The sequence below is a fragment of the Petromyzon marinus genome, unplaced genomic scaffold (assembly GCF_048934315.1).
Source record: "Petromyzon marinus isolate PM22_M1 ecotype Great Lakes invasive population unplaced genomic scaffold, UKy_Petmar_22M1.pri1.0 PM_Scaffold_134, whole genome shotgun sequence".
Taxonomy (NCBI): domain Eukaryota; kingdom Metazoa; phylum Chordata; class Hyperoartia; order Petromyzontiformes; family Petromyzontidae; genus Petromyzon; species Petromyzon marinus.
In genome coordinates, this window is record NW_027423096.1 from 55001 (window position 1) to 74230 (window position 19230).

The 19230-nt window shown below is 48.6% G+C and overlaps 1 protein-coding gene across 2 annotated transcripts in view; it reads right to left on the minus strand.

Annotated features, from left to right (window-relative positions):
- The window catches only part of LOC142922653 (rootletin-like), a 94931-nt gene that overhangs the window by 53769 nt on the left and 21932 nt on the right, over positions 1-19230 (minus strand). For both annotated transcript variants that reach the window (XM_076063485.1, XM_076063486.1), the window contains exon 3: positions 16353-16498. In XM_076063485.1, coding sequence (XP_075919600.1) covers positions 16353-16498 — 146 coding nt within the window. The remainder of the gene's footprint in view (positions 1-16352; positions 16499-19230) is intronic.

The window sequence follows — 19230 nt, forward strand, 5'->3', positions numbered from 1 at the left end:
AGATGGAGTCTGCCTCAGTGGCCCGTGATCACAAATCTCTATTTAACTCCATCAAAAAAGTAACCTGCAGCGCCACACCTATTACCATCATTCGGGGAAAAAACGGTGATCCAATCTCCGACCCCCAGGAACAGGTTTGCAGATTTTCTGAGCATTTCTGTGAGGTCCTGGGGGAGGGAAAATCCCTCAGCCAGGAAAACATCGTGGCACAAAGTGAGGATGACCCTGCTGAGGCTACGGTGCCTCAAATATTGGAAGAAGTCACCCCCTGTGAGTGGCTGGCTGAGGTGCCATCTGTTGAGGAAGTACTGAGGGCGATCCGGAGTCTGAGACCAGGAAAGTCAGCGGGCAGAGATGATCTCCCAAGCGAAATGCTGAGGGAGGGTGGCGTTTGTGCACAGACTGCCCTATATGACATCATAACAACGGTCTGGACCACTGGACGGGTTCCGCAGGATTGGAAGGATGCCCTGGTGGTCCCCCTCTTTAAGAAGGGGGACCGCACATACTGTAACAACTACAGGGGCATCTCACTCCTCAGTGTGCCGGGAAAGGTCCTGGCAAGGATGATTCAACATCGCCCTGCCAGGCACGCTGAGGAGAGGCTTGCGGAGCCCCAATGCGGTTTCAGGAAAGGGCGGTCCTGCACAGATGCCATATTTTCTGTCCATCTGCTTCAGCAGAGGTGAAGGGAATTCCAGCAAGACCTACATCTCTGCTTTATTGACCTGGTCAAGGCCTATGATACCATCAGTAGGCCTGGGCTCTGGGTTGTTCTTCGTGCTTTTGGAGTCCCTGACCCTCTGCTCACGATCATTAAGGACCTTCATGATGGTGAGCGGGCCCGGGTAAAACTACGTGGCCGGGAGTCAGAGCCATTCCCTGTACACCTTGGGGTGCGACAGGAATGTCCTCTGGCTCCCACATTATTTAACATCTATTTTGACCATGTAGTTCGTGACGCCTTCAATAGCTGTACCGGGGGAATCTCCATTTGGTACAGATATAATGGGAGGCTGATCGATGCCCGGGTGCGGTCAAGGGATGGCTCCCTATTGCTCAACCACGTTATGTATGCTGATGATTTGGTAATAGCTGCTCAGTCAGAGGAGGAGTTGGAGACGCTGCTGCTGAGACTGGAGCGTGCCACTCAGAGATGGGGCCTTACCATCAGCCCCACCAAAACTAAGCACCTGCCTGGGTATTTTGTACCATCGGACACTCCATCCCCACAACTCCCAATCGGTGTTGGGGCAGTTGTGGAGAGAGTGGAGAGTTTCCCATACCTGGGCAGTGTGCTCATGACCGGCTCCAGTTTAACAGTGTCTCTGACACGGCCATCGTGAACCCCTGAGAGAGACACCCAGACCCAGGGTCTCAGTGTCTCCGACACGGCCATCGTGAACCCTCTGAGAGAGAGAGACACCCAGACCCAGGGTCGCAGTGTCTCTGACATGGCCATCGTGAACCCCCTGAGAGAGAGAGACATCCAGACCCAGGGTCTCAGTGTCTCCGACACGGCCATCGTGAACCCCCTGAGAGAGAGAGAGAGACACCCAGACCCAGGGTCTCAGTGTCTCCGACACGGCCATCGTGAACCCCCTGAGAGAGAGAGACACCCAGACCCAGGGTCTCAGTGTCTCCGACACGGACATTGTGAACCCACTGATAGAGAGCCATTTCAGGACAGCATTTCACTGCCCTCTAGCGATTAAAAATCAGGACGAAGGCGTCTTAGCCAGTGGTAAGTGGTGGTGGGAGCACTTGCCCTAAATGCCTATTAAGCATACATGGGGGGTATGTGTTTGCTTTGTGTTGGTGAGTGGGTGAGTGAGTGAGTGGGTGAGTCAGTGAGTGGGTGAGTGGGTGGTTGGGTGGGTGAGTCAGTCAGTGAGTGGGTGAGTGGGTGGTTGAATGGGTAAGTGGGCGGGTGAGTGAGTGGGTGGGTGGGCGGGTGAGTGAGTGGGTGAGTGAGTGAGCGAGTGGTACGGGCTAAAGAGGAGATGGAGTGACGTGGTACAGGAGGACGTGGAGCTGAGTGGACTTGCCGATGACCGGTACCAGCGGTGTCAAGATCGGCCTCTGTGGAGGAGGCTCGTGAAGGACGCTACTGGGCAGTTGGAGGCAGTCGCCCTCCAACAACAACGGAGGGCGGAGGAGCGACACTCACAACAACGAGCGGAGCGCCGGGTGGCTAAAGCACAGCAGGTTGGCACAGTAGGGGGCACAGGTGGTGCATCAGCCAGTCATCTCAGTCATCTCAGTCAGTCGACCCGTGGCACCTGCTGGGTCTGCCCCGTGACCTCCTGCCAGCGGGCGTTCGACACTTCACGTGGCCTCACGGTGCACATAGCCTGGCACAAGCGTCGTGGTGACGTCACCGCCACTTAGTGGCGAATGGCAGTTGTTGTTGTGTGTGTGTATGTGTGTATGAGTGTGTGTATGTGTGTGTGTGTATGAGTGTGTGTGAGTGTGTGTGTATGAGTGTGTGTATGTGTGGGTGTGTGAGTGTGAGAATGATGCAGGACCACCCAGCCACAGGTCTGGATAGTTCCAGCTGTTCAGGCCAAGCCCTTAGCAACGGGGGACGCGGTCTGAAGCTTCTTCATTCTCAACGGGAGTGTGTGTATGTAGGATGTGTGTATGTGTGTATGTAGGATGTGTGTATGTAGGATGTGTGTATGAGTGTATGTAGGATGTGTGTATGTAGGATGTGTGTATGTGTGTATGTAGGATGTGTGTATGTGTGTATGTAGGATGTGTGTATGAGTGTATGTAGGATGTGTGTATGTGTGTATGTAGGATGTGTGTATGAGTGTGTGTGAGTGTGTGTATGTAGGATGTGTGTATGTGTGTATGTGTGTGTATGAGTGTGTGTATGTGTGTGTGTATGTAGGATGTGTGTATGTGTGTATGAGTGTGTGTGAGTGTGTGTATGTAGGATGTGTGTATGTGTGTATGAGTGTGTGAGTGTGTGTATGTAGGATGTGTGTATGCAGGATGTGTGTATGTAGGATGTGTGTATGTGTGTATGTAGGATGTGTGTATGAGTGTATGTAGGATGTGTGTATGTGTGAATGAGTGTGTATGTGTGTGTATGTAGGATGTGTGTATGTGTGTGTATGTGTGTATGTAGGATGTGTGTATGTGTGTATGTAGGATGTGTGTATGTAGGATGTGTGTATGTGTGTATGTAGGATGTGTGTATGTGTGAATGAGTGTGTATGTGTGTGTATGTAGGATGTGTGTATGTGTGTGTATGTGTGTATGTAGGATGTGTGTATGTGTGTATGTAGGATGTGTGTATGTAGGATGTGTGTATGTGTGTATGTAGGATGTGTGTATGTGTGTATGTAGGATGTGTGTATGTAGGATGTGTGTATGTAGGATGTGTGTATGTGTGTATGTAGGATGTGTGTATGTAGGATGTGTGTATGTAGGATGTGTGTATGTGTGTATGTAGGATGTGTGTATGTAGGATGTGTGTATGTAGGATGTGTGTATGTAGGATGTATGTAGGATGTGTGTATGTGTGTATGTAGGATGTGTGTATGTGTGTATGTAGGATGTGTGTATGTAGGATGTGTGTATGTGTGTATGAGTGTGTGTGTATGTAGGATGTGTGTATGTGTGTATGAGTGTGTGTGAGTGTGTGTATGTAGGATGTGTGTATGAGTGTGTGTGTATGAGTGTGTGTATGTAGGATGTGTGTATGTGTGTATGAGTGTGTGTGAGTGTGTGTATGTAGGATATGTGTATGTGTGTATGAGTGTGTGTGAGTGTGTGTATGTAGGATGTGTGTATGTGTGTATGTAGGATGTGTGTATGTAGGATGTGTGTATGTAGGATGTGTGTATGTGTGTATGTAGGATGTGTGTATGTAGGATGTGTGTATGTAGGATGTGTGTATGTAGGATGTATGTAGGATGTGTGTATGTGTGTATGTAGGATGTGTGTATGTGTGTATGTAGGATGTGTGTATGTAGGATGTGTGTATGTGTGTATGAGTGTGTGTGTATGTAGGATGTGTGTATGTGTGTATGAGTGTGTGTGAGTGTGTGTATGTAGGATGTGTGTATGAGTGTGTGTGTATGAGTGTGTGTATGTAGGATGTGTGTATGTGTGTATGAGTGTGTGTGAGTGTGTGTATGTAGGATATGTGTATGTGTGTATGAGTGTGTGTGAGTGTGTGTATGTAGGATGTGTGTATGTGTGTATGTAGGATGTGTGTATGTATGTGTGTGTGTATGTAGGATGTGTGTATGAGTGTATGTGTGTATGAGTGTGTGTATGTATGTGTGTGTATGAGTGTATGTCTGTGGAAAAACAACCCCCTACCTCCTCGCGGTGCCGGACGGGCAACTCTGTCGTGGACAGTGCTGTGGGGGGAGATCCAATTTTGATTGGCTCCTCCCCTCATGGCATATGTGTCCACCACAGGGGCTAAACGGGGGCTCTGGACGGGTGCGAGGGGCTGGTAACCCCTCCACCTTCAATTAATTACCACGAAACCACGAATTAAACTGAAATATGTAACCAATAAGCTTGTGCCGGAGGCCCCGGGGGGCCAGGCGTCTATGACGTCTCCTGGCCAAACCCCAATTGGCGGAGCCAGGAGATTGAATACCTACCCTCGGGGCTACTCCAGAAACAACGAAAAGCCACTACGGGTGGCCACGTGGAATGTTCGAACGCTCACTGCAGAGGAGAGGCTGCCACTCCTCTGTCGGGAGCTGGACCGGTACCGCCTGGATCTATGCGGCATTCAGGAGGTCCGGTGGACCGGCTCTGGCTCCTGCCACCATGAGGGGTGGACAGTCCTCTACTCGGGGCAGCAGACTGCCAAACAACAGGGTGTGGGTCTTCTTTTGAACAATAGAATGAAGAGGGCGTGGGAGCGTGGCGGTGAGGTGTGGGAAGCTGTAAGCCCCAGGCTACTTTGGGCTCGCCTTCCCATCAACCGGAGGCAAGGAATGGTGGTCGTGGTTACTTATGCCCCCACCGAAGATGAACATCCGTGGAGGGATGCAGGCAAAGCCGATGAGTCAGATGCCTTCTATGACCTCCTGTCACAGGTGCTGGCTAAAGTGGCCCCTCGGGATAGAGTCATCATGTTGGGTGACTTCAATGCCCGAGTTGGTCATGATACTGGCACCTGGTCTGGAGTGATTGGAGGGCATGGGCCAGATCAGCTCAATAACAACGGTAGGAGGCTGCTAGATTTTTGTGCAGCCCATGGGCTTGTAATTACCAACACGCTGTTCCGGCATCGGCGCATCCACACAACATCATGGATGCATGCCGGGTCCAAGCAAGAACATCTGCTGGACTACATAGTGACGGACCAGCGAATGCGAGCCCATGTCCTTGACACCAGGACCTACCGTGGAGCTGATCTGCCCTCTGACCATCGACTAGTCATCTGTAAGATGCGCCTGCCATTCTTCCACTCCGGTGGTGGGTGTACACCCAGGACCACATTCCAACATAAAGTGGCCTTGTCTCAGTTATCTGATGAAAGTTGCAAGCGAGAATTTCATCATCGCTTGCGGCTGGGATTGGCATCGTCCCCGACTCCTGATGTCGAGGGTAAATGGGCGAGGTTTAGGACTGTGACTCATGCAGCTGCAATGGCTGCTTTGGGTACGCGGTCCAGACCTCCCCAGAGACCCTGGCTGACAGAGGAGGTGTTCAGGATGGTTGAGAAAAAGCGACAGGCCCACTGTCATCGGCTACAGAATCTCATGTCAGAGAATGAGGAGGCTTACCGCAGCCTTCGCTCGGAGGTTCGGAGAGCCGTGAGGCGCTGCAAGGATGGGTGGTGGTCGCGGGTTGCTGAGGAGATGGAGTCTGCCTCAGTGGCCCGTGATCACAAATCTCTATTTAACTCCATCAGTAACCTGCAGCGCCACACCTATTACCATCATTAGGGGAAAAAACGGTGATCCAATCTCCGACCCCCAGGAACAGGTTCGCAGATTTGCTGAGCATTTCTGTGAGGTCCTGGGGGAGGGAAAATCCCTCAGCCAGGAAAACATCGTGGCACAAAGTGAGGATGACCCTGCTGAGGCTGCGGTGCCTCAAATATTGGAAGAAGTCACCCCCTGTGAGTGGCTGGCTGAGGTGCCATCTGCTGAGGAAGTATTGAAGGCGATCCGGAGTCTGAGACCAGGAAAGGCAGCGGGCAGAGATGATCTCCCAAGCGAAATGCTGAGGGAGGGTGGCGTTTGTGCACAGACTGCCCTATATGACATCATAACAACAGTCTGGACCACTGGACGGGTTCCGCAGGATTGGAAGGATGCCCTGGTGGTCCCCCTTTTTAAGAAGGGGGACCGCACAGACTGTAACAACTACAGGGGCATCTCACTCCTCAGTGTGCCGGGAAAGGTCCTGGCAAGGATTATTCAGCATCGCCTTGCCAGGCACGCTGAGGAGAGGCTTGCGGAGCCCCAATGCGGTTTCAGGAAAGGGCGGTCCTGCACAGAAGCCATATTTTCTGTCCGTCTGCTACAGCAGAGGTGTAGGGAATTCCAACAAGACCTACATCTCTGCTTTATTGACCTGGTCAAGGCCTATGATACCATCAGTAGGCCTGGGCTCTGGGTCGTTCTTCGTGCTTTTGGAGTACCTGACCCTCTGCTCACGATCATTAAGGACCTTCATGATGGTGAGCGGGCCCGGGTAAAACTACGTGGCCGGGAGTCAGAGCCATTCCCTGTACACCTTGGGGTGCGACAGGGATGTCCTCTGGCTCCCACATTATTTAACATCTATTTTGACCACGTAGTTCGTGAAGCCTTCAATAGCTGTACCGGGGGAATCTCCATATGGTACAGATATAATGGGAGGCTAATCGATGCCCGGGTGCGGTCAAGGGATGGCTCCCTATTGCTCAACCACGTTATGTATGCTGATGATTTGGTAATAGCTGCTCAGTCAGAGGAGGAGTTGGAGACGCTGCTGCTGAGACTGGAGCGTGCCACTAAGAGGTGGGGCCTTACCATCAGCCCCACCAAAACTAAGCACCTGCCTGGGTATTTTGTACCATCGGACACTCCACCCCCAAAACTCCCAATCGGTGATGGGGCAGTTGTGGACAGAGTGGAGAGTTTCCCATACCTGGGCAGTGTGCTTATGAATTGGGCCAGTTTAACAGCAGAGGTCTCACTCCGAATCAGTCGAGCGGCAATATCTTTTCATCGGTTGCGTAACGCTGTGTGGAAGCTACCTGGTCTGTCGCTCCGCACTAAGCTTCAGGTCTTCTCGGCCACGGTCATTCCCTCCCTTCTCTACGCTTGCGAAACGTGGGCACCCCTAATGGAACATCTTCACCGGTTAGAAACATTTAGGCTGGCCTGCCTACGATCCATCCTGGGTTTAACCAGACTGGATTGTGTGAGGAGCTCACAAATCCTTGAAAGATCTGGGCAGGGTCCCATCGGTGAGCTCCTCCGGCAGGCAAGGCTGCGATGGCTGGGTCATGTAGCCCGCATGCCCAGCCACCGCATGCCGAAACAGCTTTTGTTTGGCCGGATTGAGGGGGCTAAGCGGGCGCGGCACGGGCTAGAGAAGAGATGGAGTGATGTGGTACAGGAGGACGTGGAGCTGAGTGGACTTGCCGATGACTGGTACCAGCGGTGTCAAGATCGGCCTCTGTGGAGGAGGCTCGTGAAGGATGCTACTGGGCAGTTGGAGGCAGTCGCCCTCCAACAACAACGGAGGGCGGAGGAGCGACGCTCACAACAACGAGCGGAGCGCCGGGTGGCTAAAGCACAGCAGGTTGGCACAGTAGGGGGCACAGGTGGTGCATCAGCCAGTCATCTCAGTCAGTCGACCCGTGGCACCTGGGTCTGCCCAGTGACCTCCTGCCAGCGGGCGTTCGACACTTCACGTGGCCTCACGGTGCACATAGCCTGGCACAAGCGTCGTGGTGACGTCACCGCCACTTAGTGGCGAATGGCGGTTGTTGTTGTTGTTGTATGAGTGTGTGTGTGTATATGTGTGTGTATGTGTGTGTGTATGAGTGTGTGTGTGTGTGTATCAGTGTGTGTGTGTATGTATGTGTGTGTATGTGTGTATGTGTGTGTATGTATGTGTATGAGCGTGCACCCGGCCATGGAGGGCGGGGAAAAGGCTGGGCAAGCCACCATTTCTCGGATATAGCAATAGGTTTTACCCTTTTAACTGGCACAAAAACTGACACCTTTATTCAAGGCATCGTGTTTGCAATAACCACAACACAAGCAGTCAAAAATGCAAACAAAAGAGACAACTCTGATAATAGTTTGCATTTTGACCGCTTAGCGTTGTGGTTATTGAAAACACGACACCTTGAATAAAGGTGTCAGTTTTTTTGTGTGCCAGTTAAAAGGGTAAAACCTCATTACTATATCTTGTTACTGGCAAAAGGAGGTCTCATAATGCAAACGCTCACCCCGAGCCCTCAATAACTCTGACGGTGCGCTGTTTTTTGAGTTGTACGCCTTTTGGCGTCTTCTGATCCAACACCAATGGAGACTAGGCTCTAAGAAAAGCCGTCTCTGGTGTGGACCAATCAAATTCAAGGACAGCCAATATTATTATCAGAGTTGTCTTTTTTGTTTGTATTTTGACTGCTTGTGTTGTGGTTATTGCAAACATGATGCCTTGAATAAAGGCGTCAGTGTTTGCTCCAGTTAAAAGGGTAAAAACCTCGTTACTACATATCTTGTTACAGGCAAAAGGAGAGGTCTCATAATGTAAACGCTCACCCCGAGCCCTCAATAACTCTGATAGTGCGCTGTTTTTGAGTTGTACGCCTTTTGGCGTCTTCTGGTCCAACACCAGTGGAGAGACTAAAGGGCTCTAAGAAAAGCCGTCTCGGGTGTGGACCAATCAAATTCAAGGACGGTGCCATCATCATTATCAGAGTTGTCTCTATTTTTGTTTGCATTTTGACTGCTTAGCGTTGTGGTTATTGAAAACACGACGCCTTGAATAAAGGTGTCAGTTTTTTCGTGTGCCAGTTAAAAGGGTAAAACCTCGTTACTACATATCTTGTTACTGGCAAAGGAGGTCTCATAATGTAAAGGCTCACCCCGAGCCCTCAATAACTCTGACGGTGCGCTGTTTTTTGAGCTGTACGCCTTTTGGCGTCTTCTGGTCCAACACCAGTCGAGAGACTAAAGGGGCTCTAAGAAAAGCCGTCTCTGGTGTGGACCAATCAAATTCAAGGACAGTGCCAATATTATTATCAGAGTTGTCTTTTTTGTTTGCATTTTGACTGCTTGTGTTGTGGTTATTGCAAACACGATGCCTTGAATAAAGGCGTCAGTGTTTGCTCCAGTTAAAAGGGTAAAAACCTCGTTACTATATATCTTGTTACTGGCAAAGGAGAGGTCTCATAATGTAAACGCTCACCCCGAGCCCTCAATAACTCTGATAGTGCGCTGTTTTTTGAGTTGTACGCCTTTTGGCGTCTTCTGGTCCAACACCAGTGTGTGAGACTAAAGGGCTCTAAGAAAAGCCGTCTCTGGTGTGGACCAATCAAATTCAAGGACGGTGCCATCATCATTATCAGAGTTGTCTCTATTTTTTGTTTGCATTTTGACTGCTTAGCGTTGTGGTTATTGAAAACACGACACCTTGAATAAAGGTGTCAGTTTTTTTGTGTGCCAGTTAAAAGGGTAAAACCTCATTACTACATATCTTGTTACTGGCAAAAGGAGGTCTCATAATGTAAACGCTCACCCCGAGCCCTCAATAACTCTGACGGTGCGCTGCTTTTTGAGCTGTACGCCTTTTGGCGTCTTCTGGTCCAACACCAATGGAGACTAGGCTCTAAGAAAAGCCGTCTCTGGTGTGGACCAATCAAATTCAAGGACAGCCAATATTATTATCAGAGTTGTCTTTTTTGTTTGCATTTTGACTGCTTGTGTTGTGGTTATTGCAGACATTGATGCCTTGAATAAAGGCGTCAGTGTTTGCTCCAGTTAAAAGGGTAAAACCTCATTACTACATATCTTGTTACTGGCAAAAGGAGGTCTCATAATGTAAACGCTCACCCCGAGCCCTCAATAACTCTGACGGTGCGCTGCTTTTTGAGCTGTACGCCTTTTGGCGTCTTCTGGTCCAACACCAATGGAGACTAGGCTCTAAGAAAAGCCGTCTCTGGTGTGGACCAATCAAATTCAAGGACGGTGCCATCATCATTATCAGAGTTGTCTCTATTTTTGTTTGCATTTTGACTGCTTAGCGTTGTGGTTATTGAAAACACGACGCCTTGAATAAAGGTGTCAGTGTTTTTGTGTGCCAGTTAAAAGGGGTAAAAACCTCGATTTAAAGCTTTCGTGACTGCAATGATTCATCTTCTTTGGTTCTTTCGGTAAAGTCACCACCACCACGTAGAATGAGAATAAAATAATAAATTGATAAAATAAAATAACACAATAATATTCTCACGACGTTTCGGCCACAACACAAGCGGCCTTCATCAGGTGAAGGGACGAGACTGTCTGGTAGGACAGCGCTGGAGTGAAAGAGCCACGTTCAGATACGGCCTTTTAAGCTGTGTGAGAGGAACAAAGCGCCTTGACAAAGGAATTAGCATATAATTTAGCATTAAGGAATTAGCATATAATTTAGCTATAATTAGCATATAATTAGCATATAATTTAGCTAATTCCTTTGTCAAGGCGCTTTGTTCCTCTCACACAGCTTAAAAGGCCGTGATCTGAACGTGGCTCTTTCACTCCAGCGCAGTCCTACCAGACAGTCTCGCCCCCTTCACCTGATGAAGGCCGCTTGTGTCGTGGCTGAAACGTCGTGAGAATATTATTATTGTTGTTATTCTATTTTATCAATTTATTATTTTATTATCATTCTACGTGGTGGCGGCGACTTTACCGAAAGAACCAAAGAAGGTGTAAAAAAACCTCGTTACCACATACCGTGTCACTGGCTAAAAAATCAGGGTCTACATTCTCATTCTACGTGGTGGTGGCGACTTTACCGAAAGAACCAAAGAAGGTGTAAAAAAACCCTCGTTACCACATACCGTGTCACTGGCTAAAAAAATCAGGGTCTACATTCTCATTCTACGTGGTGGTGGCGACTTTACCGAAAGAACCAAAGAAGGTGTAAAAAAACCCTCGTTACCACATACCGTGTCACTGGCTAAAAAATCAGGGTCTACATTCTCATTCTATGTGGTGGTGGCGACTTTACCGAAAGAACCAAAGAAGGTGTAAAAAAACCCTCGTTACCACATACCGTGTCACTGGCTAAAAAAATCAGGGTCTACATTCTCATTCTACGTGGTGGTGGCGACTTTACCGAAAGAACCAAAGAAGGTGTAAAAAAACCTCGTTACCACATACCGTGTCACTGGCTAAAAAAATCAGGGTCTACATTCTCATTCTACGTGGTGGCGGCGACTTTACCGAAAGAACCAAAGAAGGTGTAAAAAAACCCTCGTTACCACATACCGTGTCACTGGCTAAAAAAATCAGGGTCTACATTCTCATTCTACGTGGTGGTGGTGGCGACTTTACCGAAAGAACCAAAGAAGGTGTAAAAAAACCCTCGTTACCACATACCGTGTCACTGGCTAAAAAATCAGGGTCTACATTCTCATTCTACGTGGTGGTGGCGACTTTACCGAAAGAACCAAAGAAGGTGTAAAAAAAACCTCGTTACCACATACCGTGTCACTGGCTAAAAAAATCAGGGTCTACATTCTCATTCTACGTGGTGGCGGCGACTTTACCGAAAGAACCAAAGAAGGTGTAAAAAAAACCTCGTTACCACATACCGTGTCACTGGCTAAAAAAATCAGGGTCTACATTCTCATTCTACGTGGTGGTGGCGACTTTACCGAAAGAACCAAAGAAGGTGTAAAAAAACCTCGTTATCACATACCGTGCTACTGGCCAAAAAGGAGGGTCTACATATCGCAAACATCCCTCGGATGTTTGCGATATGCCCACGCGAGGAAGGCCACGCCAACACGGCAAAAAAAAAAAACCAAACCCCCCCCCCGCTTAAGCCTGACACGCACCAACGGAATCGGGCCCATGAGAATTCACTCATCGAAATGCCACACACCGCAAAGGGGCGCTCCCGCTCCCGCACCGCACCGCACCGCACCGCATCTGCCGACAGCGAACCGGGGGCAGCGGCGGACGATGACGACCGTCTGTGTTACGGTCGAAACGTCGTGAGAAAATATTTTTTTTTTCTTAAAAAAATCGTTTTACACGCACACACACACATATATATTTTATATTTTATATCATTTTAGTGTTTTCCCCTTCGACGTGACCTTACCGGAAGAGCTAAGATTGTGAACCGCCGCAGTCGCGAAAGGCTTTAAATATGAAAGCAAAATTTTTTTTTTCCAAGGCAAGCCGTCGAGGCGGACGGACAAACCGAGGACCCCGGCAGAGTCGTCCACTGCCCTGTGACGCTTCCACCCTGCCCGCCGACGATGTTGGCGCTGACGGAGACAGTGGGGGGAGCGTGGTGGTGGGGGGGGGGGGGGCGGGGTGGAGTGGAACGTGCCCCCTCCCCCCCCCCCAAATGATCCGATCGAAATCCCTAATTTCGATCGGATCAACGGGGTTTATCAAAGTAATAAATCGGCACGTTGTGACCTCCCTCCACTGCCACTGCGTAGCGTATCATCATCATCATAATTATTATTATTATCACGTGCCAGGGACTCTACGAGATGCAAAGGACAATGGTCAGAGTCCATAATTGGCGATGAGTAACGGCAAAGCGGCTACAAGCGGCTCAGAATTGTGCGCGGTTGTGTACACAGAGTACACGACTTCCCAGAAGGCATCAACACCTTCTTACTAACAACTACTTACTCACTAACAACTCCTTACTTAATAACAACTACTTACTAACAACACCTTCTTACTAACAACTCCTTACTCACTAACAACTCCTTACTCACTAACAACTCCTTACTAACAACTCCTTACTTACAAACAACTACTTACTCACTAACAACTCCTTGCTTACTAACAACTCCTTACTAACAACTCCTTACTCACTGACAACTCCTTACTTAATAACAACCACTTACTAACAACTACTTACTAACAACTCCTTACTTACTAATAACTCCTTGCTCACTAACAACTACTTACTAACAACTCCTTACTTACTAACAACTACTTACTCACTAACAACTCCTTACTTAATAACAACTCCTTACTTACTAACAGCTACTTACTCACTAACAACTACTTACTTAATAACAACTCCTTACTTACTAACAACTACTTACTTACTAACAACACCTTACTCACTGACAACACCTTCTTACTAACAACTCCTTACTCACTAACAACTCCTTACTTAAAAAGAACTCCTTAATTACTAACAACTACTCACTAACAACTCCTTCTTACTAACAACTACTTACTTACCAACAACTACTTACTTACTAACAACTCCTTGCCAACAACTCCTTACCAACAACTCCTTACTTACTAACGACTCCTTACTCACTAAAAAAAACTACTTACTCACTAACAACTCCTTACTCACTAACAACTCCTTACTTGTTAACAACTCCTTACTTTTGATTTAAAGCTTTCGTGACTGCAGTAATTCATATTCTTAGTTTTTTCGGTAAAGTCACGTTGAAGAGAAACAACAAAATAACAAAATATATATAAAACAATAAAAAATTCTCACGACGTTTCGACCATAACTCAAACGGTCATCATGATGATAACAAACGGTCATGATGATGACCGTTTGAGTTATGGTCGAAACGTCGTGAGAATTTTTTATTGTTTTATATATATTTTGTTATTTTGTTGTTTCTCTTCAACGTGACTTTACCGAAAAAACTAAGAATAACTCCTTACTTATTAACAACTCCTTACTTACTAACAACTCCTTACTTGCTAACAACTCCTTGCTCACTAACAACTCCTTACTTACTAACAACTCCTTACTCACTAAAAAAACTCTTTACTCACTAACAACTCTTTACTCACTAACATCTCCTTACTCACTAACAATTCCTTACTTAATAACAACTCCTTACTCACTAACAACTCCCTACTCACTAAAAAAACTCCTTACTTGCTAACAACTCCTTAATTACTAACAACTCCTTACTAACAACTCCTTACTCACTGACAACTCCTTACTTACTAACAACTCCTTACTCACCCCACTACCTGAAGCAGTGAGTAGGAGCAATAGTGTGTGGCAGTAGTAGTAGTAGTAGTGGGTGGTAGTGGGTGGTAGTGGGTAGTAGTAGTAGTGGGTGGTAGTAGTGGTAGTGAGTGGCAGTAGTAGTCATAGTGGGTGGTAGTAGTAGTGTGTGGTAGTAGTAGTGGGTGGTAGTGGGTGGTAGTTGTAGTAGTGAGTAGGAGCAGTAGTGTGTGGTAGTAGTAGTAGTAGTGGGTGGCAGTAGTAGTGGGTGGTAGTGGGTAGTAGTAGTGGGTGGTAGTAGTAGTAGTGGGTGGTAGTGGGTGGTAGTTGTAGCAGTGAGTAGTAGTGGCTAGTAGTAGTAGTGGGTAGTAGTAGTCATAGTGTGTGGCAGTAGTAGTGGGTGGTAGTAGTAGTGGGTGGTAGTAGTAGTGGGTGGTAGTAGTAGCCATATTGGGTGGTAGTGGGTGGTAGTTGTAGCAGTGAGTAGTAGCAGTAGTGTGTGGTAGTAGTGGGTGGTAGTGTGTGGCAGTAGTAGTGGGTGGTAGTGGGTAGTAGTAGTAGTGGGTGGTAGTCGTAGTGTGTGGCTAGTAGTAGTCATAGTGGGTGGTAGTGGGTAGTAGTTGTAGCAGTGAGTAGGAGCAGTAGTGTGTGGTAGTAGTAGTAGTGTAGTAGTAGTGTGGTAGTAGTGTGGTAATAGTAGTAGTGTGGTAGTAGTGTGTGGTAGTAGTAGTGTGTGGTAGTAGAAGTAGTGGGTAGTATTAGTAGTGTGTGGCAGTAGTAGTGTGGTAGTAGTTGTAACAGTGAGTAGTAGCAGTAGTGTGTGGTAGTAGTAGTAGTGTAGTAGTAGTGTGGTAGTAGTGTGGTAATAGTAGTAGTGTGGTAGTAGTGTGTGGTAGTAGTAGTGTGTGGTAGTAGAAGTAGTGGGTAGTATTAGTAGTGTGTGGCAGTAGTAGTGTGGTAGTAGTTGTAACAGTGAGTAGTAGCAGTAGTGTGTGGTAGTAGTAGTCATAGTGGGTGGTAGTGGGTGGTAGTTGTAACAGTGAGTAGTAGTAGTAGTGTAGTAGTAGTGTGGCAGTAGTAGTAGTGTAGTAGTAGTGTAGTAGTAGTGTGTGATAGTAGTAGTAGTGTAGTAGTAGTAGTGTAGTAGTAGTAGTGTAGTAGTAGTGTGTGATAGTAGTAGTAGTGTGGTAGTTGTAACAGTGAGTAGTAGTAGTGTAGTAGTAGTGTGGCAGTAGTAGTGTAGTAGTAGTGTGTGATGGTAGTAGTAGCAGTAGTGGGTGGTAGTAGTAGTGTGGCAGCAGTAGTAGTAGTGTGGTAGTAGTGTGTGGTAGTAGTGGTGTGTGATAGTAGTAGTGTGTGGTAGTTGTAACAGTGAGTAGTAGTAGTAGTGTAGTAGTGTGTGGTAGTAGTAGTGGTGTAGTAGTAGTGTGGTAGTAGTAGTGTAGCAGTAGTAGTGTAGTAGTAGTGTAGTAGTAGTGTGTGGTAGTAGTAGTGTAGTAGTAGTGTGTGGTAGTTGTAACAGTGAGTGGTAGTAGTAGTGTAGTAGTAGTGTGATAGTAGTAGTGTAGTAGTAGTGTGGTAGTAGTAGTAGTGTGATAGTAGTAGTGTGATAGTAGTAGTGTAGTAGTAGTGTGGTAGTAGTAGTAGTGTGATAGTAGTAGTGTGATAGTAGTAGTGTAGTAGTAGTGTGGTAGTAGTGTGTGGTAGTAGTGTAGTAGTAGTAGTGTAGTAGTAGTAATGTGTGATAGTAGTAGTGTGTGGTAGTTGTAACAGTGAGTAGTAGTAGTGTGATAGTAGTAGTGTGTGATAGTAGTAGTAACAGTGTGTGGTAGTAGTAGTGTAGTAGTAGTGTGATAGTAGTAGTAGTGTAGTAGTAGTGTGGTAGTAGTAGTAGTGGGTGGTAGTAGTAGTAGTGTGGTAGTAGTAGTAGTGTGTGATAGTAGTGGTGTGTGATAGTAGTAGTGTGGCAGTAGTAGTGAGTAGTAGTAGTGTGATAGTAGTAGTGTAGTAGTAGTGTGTGGTAGTTGTAACAGTGTGTGATAGTAGTAGTGTAGTAGTAGAGTGGTAGTGGTGTGTGATAGTAGTAGTGTAGTGTAGTAGTAGTGTGTGGTAGTTGTAACAGTGAGTGATAGTAGTGGTGTAGTAGTGGTGTAGTAGTAGTAGTAGTGCAGCAGTAGTGTACTCACCCGCTCGCTCAGTGCGTTGTACTTGATGGCCAGCGTGTCACGGTCGGCGTGGCACTGGGACAGCTGGTCCTCCATGCGGGACAGCTCCTTCTGCAGGAGACGATTCTCCTCTTGGACGGACAGCAGAGACGCCATGGTGGACGGAGCTACGCGGACAAAGGTTCAAGATGGACGGGTCAGCGGGGTTCACGATGGCCGGGTCAGTCAGGGTTCACGATGGCCGGGTCAGTCAGGGTTCATGATGGACGGGTCAGTCAGGGTTCACGATGGCCGGGTCAGCGGGGTTCACGATGGCCGGGTCAGTGGGGTTCATGATGGATGGGTCAGTGGGGTTCACGATGGATGGGTCAGTGGGGTTCATGATGGATGGGTGAGTCAGGGTTCATGATGGATGGGTCAGTGGGGTTCATGATGGATGGGTCAGTGGGGTTCATGATGGATGGGTGAGTCAGGGTTCACGATGGATGGGTCAGTGGGGTTCATGATGGATGGGTCAGTGGGGTTCATGATGGATGGGTCAGTGGGGTTCATGATGGATGGGTCAGTGGGGTTCATGATGGATGGGTCAGTGGGGTTCATGATGGATGGGTGAGTCAGGGTTCACGATGGATGGGTCAAGTCAGGGTTCACGATGGCCGGGTCAGTGGGGTTCATGATGGATGGGTGAGTGGGGTTCATGATGGATGGGTCAGTGGGGTTCATGATGGACGGGTCAGTGGGGTTCATGATGGATGGGTCAGTGGGGTTCATGATGGATGGGTCAGTGGGGTTCATGATGGATGGGTCAGTGGGGTTCATGATGGATGGGTCAGTGGGGTTCACGATGGATGGGTCAGTGGGGTTCATGATGGATGGGTGAGTCAGGGTTCACGATGGATGGGTCAGTGGGGTTCATGATGGATGGGTCAGTGGGGTTCATGATGGACGGGTGAGTCAGGGTTCATGATGGATGGGTCAGTGGGGTTCACGATGGATGGGTGAGTCAGGGTTCACGATGGATGGGTCAGTGGGGTTCATGATGGATGGGTGAGTGGGGTTCATGATGGATGGGTCAGTGGGGTTCACGATGGATGGGTCAGTGGGGTTCATGATGGATGGGTGAGTGGGGTTCATGATGGATGGGTGAGTGGGGTTCATGATGGATGGGTCAGTGGGGTTCATGATGGACGGGTGAGTCAGGGTTCATGATGGATGGGTGAGTGGGGTTCATGATGGATGGGTCAGTGGGGTTCATGATGGATGGGTCAGTGGGGTTCATGATGGATGGGTGAGTCAGGGTTCATGATGGATGGGTCAGTGGGGTTCATGATGGATGGGTCAGTGGGGTTCATGATGGATGGGTCAGTGGGGTTCATGATGGATGGGTCAGTGGGGTTCATCATGGATGGGTCAGTGGGGTTCATGATGGATGGGTGAGTCAGGGTTCACGATGGATGGGTCAGTGGGGTTCATGATGGATGGGTGAGTCAGGGTTCATGATGGATGGGTGAGTCAGGGTTCACGATGGATGGGTGAGTCAGGGTTCATGATGGATGGGTCAGTGGGGTTCATGATGGATGGGTCAGTGGGGTTCATGATGGATGGGTCAGTGGGGTTCATGATGGATGGGTCAGTGGGGTTCATGATGGATGGGTGAGTCAGGGTTCATGATGGATGGGTCAGTGGGGTTCATGATGGATGGGTCAGTGGGGTTCATGATGGATGGGTGAGTCAGGGTTCATGATGGATGGGTCAGTCAGGGTTCATGATGGATGGGTCAGTGGGGTTCATGATGGATGGGTCAGTGGGGTTCATGATGGATGGGTCAGTGGGGTTCATGATGGATGGGTCAGTGGGGTTCATGATGGATGGGTCAGTGGGGTTCATGATGGATGGGTGAGTCAGGGTTCACGATGGATGGGTGAGTCAGGGTTCAAGATGGATGGGTCAGTGGGGTTCATGATGGATGGGTCAGTGGGGTTCATGATGGATGGGTGAGTCAGGGTTCATGATGGATGGGTCAGTGGGGTTCATGATGGATGGGTCAGTGGGGTTCATGATGGATGGGTCAGTCAGGGTTCACGATGGCCGGGTCAGTGGGGTTCATGATGGATGGGTCAGTCAGGGTTCATGATGGATGGGTGAGTCAGGGTTCATGATGGATGGGTCAGTGGGGTTCATGATGGATGGGTCAGTGGGGTTCATGATGGATGGGTCAGTGGGGTTCATGATGGATGGGTCAGTGGGGTTCATGATGGATGGGTCAGTGGGGTTCATGATGGATGGGTCAGTGGGGTTCATGATGGACGGGTGAGTCAGGGTTCATGATGGATGGGTCAGTGGGGTTCATGATGGACGGGTGAGTCAGGGTTCATGATGGATGGGTCAGTGGGGTTCATGATGGACGGGTCAGTCAGGGTTCATGATGGATGGGTCAGTGGGGTTCATGATGGATGGGTCAGTGGGGTTCATGATGGATGGGTCAGTGGGGTTCATGATGGATGGGTGAGTCAGGGTTCACGATGGATGGGTGAGTCAGGGTTCATGATGGATGGGTCAGCGGGGATCACGATGGATGGGTCAGTGGGGTTCATGATGGATGGGTCAGTGGGGTTCATGATGGATGGGTGAGTCAGGGTTCATGATGGATGGGTCAGTGGGGTTCATGATGGATGGGTCAGTGGGGTTCATGATGGATGGGTCAGTGGGGTTCATGATGGATGGGTGAGTGGGGTTCATGATGGATGGGTCAGTGGGGTTCATGATGGATGGGTCAGTGGGGTTCATGATGGATGGGTCAGTGGGGTTCATGATGGATGGGTCAGTGGGGTTCATGATGGATGGGTCAGTGGGGTTCATGATGGATGGGTGAGTCAGGGTTCACGATGGATGGGTCAGT